Genomic DNA, 7,067 nt, shown 5'->3' with positions numbered 1-7,067 from the left:
TTTGTATTTCAAATTAGAAAAAAAAAATATATTATTTAAAAACACACCCATCATCTATATCTATGCATACCACATCCTCCAAATTAATAACTAAAAAAATGAGGCTATCTTCAACTCCTTGTTTAAAACTAAAATCGGATAATACCTTATAACATTTTACTGGAGATAAAAAAAAAAAAGGGAAATAATCGCAGTTTATTTGTTTTTTGGATGTAGCATTCATCTACAAGACTATCCAGATTTTTGTCATGATCGACAACCAAGCTCAGCTCTGCCTTCATCACTTATGGTTTTATTTGTGCATAGCTTCTGAAGATCAATGTAACCTATGATAGTGTCCTCAAACACTGCATCTTCCAGCTTAGCATCATCAAAAGTAGACCCTGACAACACTGTGTTCTTAAACACAGCTCCTTCAAGATTCGCATTCCCAAAGTTAACACGGTCCAACACTGCATTTGAGAAGTCCACACCTGCAATCCGTGACGGATCGAGAAAATTTTGATAGTGGGGGCAAAATATATATAACATAATAATTATAATTGAATTTGGATTAACACAATGACCACTCGGAAGTGTGTCACGTTTCACATAGAGCACCATGTAGGTAAACTAGCTTCTTCACATCCTCCATCCCTAAAATTTGGCCTCAACTAATGGGTGTGTAGCAACATGTAAGACCCCAAGTTATGGTATCTCTTCCAGCTACAAAAAGATTGAATAGAGCATCTCTTAGAAACTTATCATCATGGACCATTTTGCCCTTTTCTTCACCCATCATTATCATAGCACTTTTGTTGCATTCATTTAACTCTTGGCGCTTAGTTGCAATGCATGAATATATTGCATGCTTTTGTCATCTTCTCCTCACCAATTTGAAGCCATTCTTGAAACTTCCAAGCACTTCTTGGAACTATGTGTCTATAGAATATGGACTCCTCAATTGAGAGACTCTTATTAGGATCATATCCTAAAACCATGATGCATGTCTCGTCGAACACATCTTGAAGATCCAAAACATTTCCATGTAACCATGCATGATCAAGCTATATATGCTTGAACCCAATTCCATTGGTTGATTTTCTAGAGCCTATATATGCTTTTGTCCTTTTCCTTGTGTTTTGATTGTATATGTTGGAATCTTAAACTTCAAGCTACCCATGATTAGTTTGAAATGTCAACTAATGTACTACACTCATCTGGTTTTGTAGTTGTAAGTAGGACCAAAGGACCTACCCAAAACTCCGAGTTTGAGCACTCTTCCATCCCTGCCACCATAAAGAAGATGTTCAACCTTTCATCTAACTTCTTGACTCGTTGGGGAGTTAAGTTCCCCAAGAACAGATTGCCCAGGTATCATTTCGAATTTTCAAGTTCCTTCATGTATGTGGCATCATGTAGTAATTGAATTAAGATTGTGTGGTATGTTTGTTCTAGTGACTCTACCGGATGTAAAGAAGACGGCAAGCTATCCGAGTTTCAGAGCGAGGTGGTTTCTCAATGGTGACCACTTCTTGAGCAGTTTCCCCGACGAAATGAGCAAGAAGATGAGTGTGAAGGAAGCTCATGGATATGTAAAGGGAGCTGTTTCAAGGTTCATAAGAGCTAGCAAAGAAGCCATCAAGCTATTGTTGATATGAGATCCTCCCTCACTACTAGAACTTCAATTCACAATTGATACCAGTAATACAAGGAAAAAAAAAAAGGACAAGTGTGGTTATCTTTTATCTAATTATTGATTATTATAGGTTGTGAGATTGTTCTGGTGTTAAGATATTGAAACTGAAGTTTCAATAGTAGGGAAGGGTGTGTGCCAATGTGGTCTGTTATCTTGTGTGTGAAGAAAGGTTCATTTTGTTTTTATTTCTTCAAACGTTTACTCCAAGAGTAATGGTTTGGTTAGTGGTTAAAGTTAGCAGTAGAAAAATTTTAGTGTTCTTGTACAAAGTACAAATCATATTATAAATTAAACTCATGTTTAAATTGTGTTTGATTTGATATATTTAATTGAATTGTATAGGATTGTGTAATTGGACATTGAAGATGCTTTTATTGGTCTTGTAATTGGGCATTGAAAAGTTAGTTGACAACGATAATCTTGCCTGAAAAGGAGGCAATTTATAAAATAAAAATTCAAGGGTTATATAGAAGTACTTATCAGAAATTCATAATATTTATTTACAAAACCTATTCTTTAACTCCCAAGTAGAGAAGAAACAGTAAAGAAAGAATGTATTATCTGCAGTATAATAAAAATCATCCCTTTGAGTGTCCTAGAAATGTTAAGGGTCGCATATTTTTCAAAGCAACCATGCTACTTACACAAAAAACAAGACACTAAATTAACTATAATATAAATTTTATAATAAAATATAAAATACATACTGAAAATAAATTAAAAAACACATATTTATACAAAATTATATGATGATTAATTTAGTGGCTGATTTTTTTTTTATGCGCTTAGCATTTTTGTTTCTGAGGATAGAGGAAAACAAAGAATTCCGCTAAAGAATGACACGAGAACCGTGAGACCAGAAATCCTGCTACACAACATTGAAAAAAGAAGGTTGTTAGGACTTAGGATCATGTTTAGAAATCAGAGGCATGAAAGAAATAAAGGGAAAGTAAAGAAGATGGTAGGTATAGATTCTTTCACTTTATAGAGAGTAAGAATCAATGGACACCAATCTCATCTTGGTGTTTTTTTTCTTTTTTTTTTTTAAATTTGAAATCCCAACAATTTCCTCTCTCAAAGTAGAGAAAGGCCTTTATCCTTTATTTTCTTAACTCAAGTAAAGAAGAGGGAGATCTTTTCTCTTAAACTTGAAGATTTTTTATCACTAAACTATGTAAGCACTTTCCCATCCTCTTTTTTTTGGTTCATACACACCCACTCACACACTACACTAGAAGCTCTTTTCAACCACTAGGATCACGCTTGGTGTGTCTCTCTAAGAGGCAAACATATTTGCCACTAGTACACAAGCCTCAGCCACACTTTCCCATCCCTTAATCAAATATTTCTCAAAATCAAATAAATGAATGGGAAGGAAAAGATCCCTTTTGTGATCACTATGCAACTTCAAGTGTTAGAATATCAAGAGGCATAATTAGCATTTACTGTACTCTGAACTCAGGTTTTCATTTCATGATACTACCCTCAAATTTAAGAGTTCATCCTAATCTTCAGGTTGAATAAGGACTTTGCCACGTTGATATATCAGAGAGAAGATCACGCAGTTGATCAATGAGTATCTTTAGGTGCATGTTCTTGTTGGCAAGCTCCTATATTAACGAACAGATATTGAAATGTTAAACACAATAAATATAATTTGAAAAACAAAATAGCTTGTTTCAGCAAGCTAAATTTATTAACCCAATTAAGTTGTTTCAGCAGTATTAACCAGTTAGATTGGCAAGCCCCTAGAAGAATAAAATAGCTTCCAGTAAACTTAGCTGACATAACATGGATCCCCCAATACACAAAATTTGAGCCCAAAGTGACAATTTCAATGTTCAGGAGTTGAAATATTTATCATAAAAATAGATCAAAGTTTATAGAAACATATAAAAACTTCGCTGCAACTTACCTTTCTTAGAGAAGAGGCTCGCTCCTCCAATTTCTCAATTTCCATATCATCCAATTCCATTGGACTATCAGTTGAACCAGTGTCAAATGATTTTGCCTGTAATACCGACCTATTTAGTTTGATGGGAAAAGAGAAAAAAACATCCCTAGACAAAAAGTTGTAAAGTTCACAATAAAGAATATGCAAGTTTGCATGCCAATATCCTTTAAACTTCATTTCACACTGCATGGTTCAAATTGCGGCAGATGACATGATAATATACAAGAAACAAGTTCAGTGAAGGTGATATATTATAGTTCTACAACTATGGTTCTGTTGTTTTATCCTTTAGTAAGATCACTATCACACCAGTGTTTATCATAGTCATGGAAAAAATTATATATAAAACACATGAATGCATAAGTTTGAAACTCTTGTGAGAAAATATTTGAAACCACTCAATGATTAACTAACTTGATATCATATGAATATTTCATACACTTAGAATTAACTAACCACTTTACTTGAGATAATCATTCGTTAATCCTTCAGCCAGATGGATCATTTTCAGTACTCTATGAACAACAATTACCATAGTATTCTGACAGTTCTAAAATCTTAATCCCTATCCAAACCATGCATGTGCCAAAAATTAAAATATATGGAATAAATAAGAGTTTAATTTATATGCAACTGTCACATACATAAAAATGGTTTGTCTTCAAATTCTGAAAACAAAAAAAAAATGTACCTTTTGAGAATTGGGAATTGCTTCGAGAACGTTTCGAAGAGAAGCAATAGCGTTCTTATAGCGAAACCTTGCCTCTTCGAGTGCGCCACCAGCACCAGCTCCTCCACCAACGGCACCACTCTCAGCATGGTGGTTGGAGTTATCGGAGGCAGCATCTCCGGCGCCACCGTTGGAAGAGTGAGAAGAAGGACCGTTGTTATGGTGAAGCGGGGAAGCTGAGGAAGCTGCAGACGGAGAAGCAATGGACCACAAAACGGGGTTGCAGAGCTCGTCGTTCATGGAAGATAGGATCTGAAAAGCGTACTCTATGGTTTCTTCGAGGTACTTCTGGCCTTCCATTGCAAGCTCCTGTGTCGTTCTGGAACTGCTTGAACCTGAAACGATGCCGTTTACTACTGATTGCTCTTCCATTTTAGTTGCTGCTGAGTTCAATCGAGTGTCTTGGATTGTTGATAGTGGGAAATTGGAAAACCCTAACCCTAATTTGGAGAAAAGGAAGTGAAGATTGAAAATCAGAGACAGAGGGATTCGAACCTGTTCGGATGAAACCCAGTAGAATTCAATCAAGCATTGACTAGGCATTTGAGAAAAAGAAAGAATCAAAAAGAACATTTAAATCACAGCAACAATACAATAACACCAATTGAAACATTTAAAAAGAAAGCAACCAAAAAGAATATCTAAAAATCACCAAGGTTGAAAACAATAATTTGATCTCAACGAATTAAAAGCTAAGCTTCCAGGAAAGTGAAGAATACCCAAACCAAAGAACCTTCAATCACAGTTTAAACCAAAATTCAGAATCCCCTCAAATTGAAGCAGCAAGCAACTTGAAAATCAAAGAACCAAAAGATAATTTTCAAATAAAAGATTCAGATCACCAATCCTAACCAGAAATAAAATCAAATTCCAATAACAAAGAAATCTAGAAGCCTAGAACAGAGCAGAGCAGATCCTGAGGAAGAGGGGGAACAGAAATAATTAACTAACAATAATTATTCATTCATACCTACACATTACCAGCAATCCAATAACAATACAATAACAATACATACCTAAACATTACCAGCAATCCAATAACAATACAATCCAATCCAATTATTCAATTGAAACAGGCAAACAGGTAATAACAATCCATTCCAATAACAATACAATCCAATAACAATACAAAGTTCACAGTTCTGAATCAGTAACTTAGTTCAGTTGAAACAGGCAAACAATTATTCAATCAATTATTCAATCACTATATCACTATATCAGTTCACACTTCACAGTTCACAAAAAAACAATTATTCAATCACTATATCACCATATCAGTTCACAGTTGAATGACTTGAATCAGAGTTCACAGAGCTTCACTATTTCAGTAAATCATAAGTTCAGAGTTGACAGAGCTTCACTATATCAGAGTTCAATCATAAATTCATAGTTAATAAAAAAAATTACCTAGAGAACATGCAAGAGACTGTGGTTGCGGAGGGGGACAGAGACACCGAGAGACAGAGACAGAGACACCGAGTGACCAAGGGAGACAGAGACACCGAGAGACACCGAGGGAGACAGAGCATGCAAGAGTGGTGGAGTAGACGGTGGCATCGAAGTTTGCGATGGCTGCTGCGCGATGGAGGCTTCGAAGGTTGCGCGACGGAGGCTTCGAAGGTTGCGATGGCTGCTGCGCGATGGAGGGGAAGTGAGCGCGCAGACGGTGGCTGGACGGAGGTGAGGGGCGCTCTGGAGCTCGATGAGATTGAAACGGCGCTCTAGAGTCTGGAATGCTAGATCTGGCACGGGAGGATGCAGTTAGGGCTGGCTAATTGCCTCAGTGAGTGGAACGGCAGCGTTTTGCTGCCCAGCCAAAAAACCGGCCGGATCACGGTTCGGTTCGACTGACTGGTTACCGGCCGGTTCACCGGTTCAATTTCGATTTTCAAATTTTACAATTTTACTGATTGTTCGAATTGTTTTTGTGTTCGGTTCACGGTTCGACCGGTTTGACCTGCCGGTCCGAACCGATTTTCAAAACATTGCTGCAGCGTGAGGTGAGGTTGAATGAATGGGCTTCACATTAGGGTTAGGGTAATTTAAATGTTTTATTTATATACCGGTTCGGTTTGGTTTGGTTTAAGTTTTCTCAACCAAAATCGAAAACCGATCCAAACCGAACAAAAAACTGCAAAAACATAATTTTTCGGTTATTTCAGTTTTCAGTTATTTCGATTTTCGATTTTTTTTATTCGGTTCGTCGGTTTTGTTCGGTTTGTATTGGTTTTGAACACCCCTAGATACTACTACACCAGATGCGTGTTGATATTATAATGTCTGGATACTTTTTTAGTTTCCAAAGCAATTGAAATGATAGTGTAAGAATCATTGAATTACAAAAATATTATTTGTACATTAAAAATAGTTATTAATATATTTATGTATAAATATATGTGTGGTTTAATTTATTTTTAATGTACATTTATATTGTAACATATTTTATATTAATGGCTAATTTTAGTGACTGATTTTTGTGTACATATAATATGATTTAGTTATTAAAAATCTAGAATATCAAATACATTAATTTTATTTGTTTCAATGTCTTTAATCGCTTTTTTTAATTTACATATTGAAAAAATAGTGGTATTATTCATTGTTATTGGCTCATTGTATGTGTAGGGATATAAAATTTTGAATGATGGCTAACAACAAATCAGACCATCCGATTTAAGGGTGCCACAAATCGAAGGTTGGTATTG

At 35.7% G+C, this 7,067-nt stretch overlaps 1 protein-coding gene and 1 long non-coding RNA gene across 5 annotated transcripts; one reads left to right on the top strand and one right to left on the bottom strand.

The window, feature by feature from the left end:
* Positions 872-1,867, top strand: LOC110264353. 2 transcript variants are annotated; one of them, XR_002350425.1, is made up of 3 exons: positions 872-1,074; positions 1,212-1,353; positions 1,438-1,867. It is a non-coding gene; the product is annotated as an uncharacterized LOC110264353 (long non-coding RNA). The 2 variants fall into 2 exon arrangements; XR_002350424.1 differs by having other exon boundaries at positions 872-1,353.
* On the bottom strand, positions 2,448-6,115 carry LOC107605877 (mediator of RNA polymerase II transcription subunit 30). Of its 3 annotated transcripts, XM_016307810.2 has the most exons (5): positions 5,770-6,113; positions 4,324-4,802; positions 3,594-3,689; positions 3,162-3,288; positions 2,448-2,543 (listed from the first exon to the last, which is right to left on the bottom strand). In XM_016307810.2, the coding sequence occupies exons 2-4, from the start codon at positions 4,732-4,734 to the stop codon at positions 3,190-3,192; spliced, it is 606 nt and encodes a 201-aa protein (XP_016163296.1). In that variant the 5' UTR covers positions 4,735-4,802; positions 5,770-6,113; the 3' UTR covers positions 2,448-2,543; positions 3,162-3,189. The 3 variants fall into 3 exon arrangements, with proteins under 3 accessions (XP_016163296.1, XP_016163295.1, XP_016163294.1); XM_016307809.2 differs by lacking the exon at positions 2,448-2,543 and having other exon boundaries at positions 3,065-3,288; positions 4,324-4,857; positions 5,770-6,115; XM_016307808.2 differs by lacking the exon at positions 2,448-2,543 and having other exon boundaries at positions 3,065-3,288.

This window comes from Arachis ipaensis, chromosome B07, assembly GCF_000816755.2.
Source record: "Arachis ipaensis cultivar K30076 chromosome B07, Araip1.1, whole genome shotgun sequence".
In the NCBI taxonomy this organism is placed as follows: Eukaryota; Viridiplantae; Streptophyta; class Magnoliopsida; order Fabales; family Fabaceae; genus Arachis; species Arachis ipaensis.
This window is presented reverse-complemented; position numbering and strand designations above follow the sequence as displayed.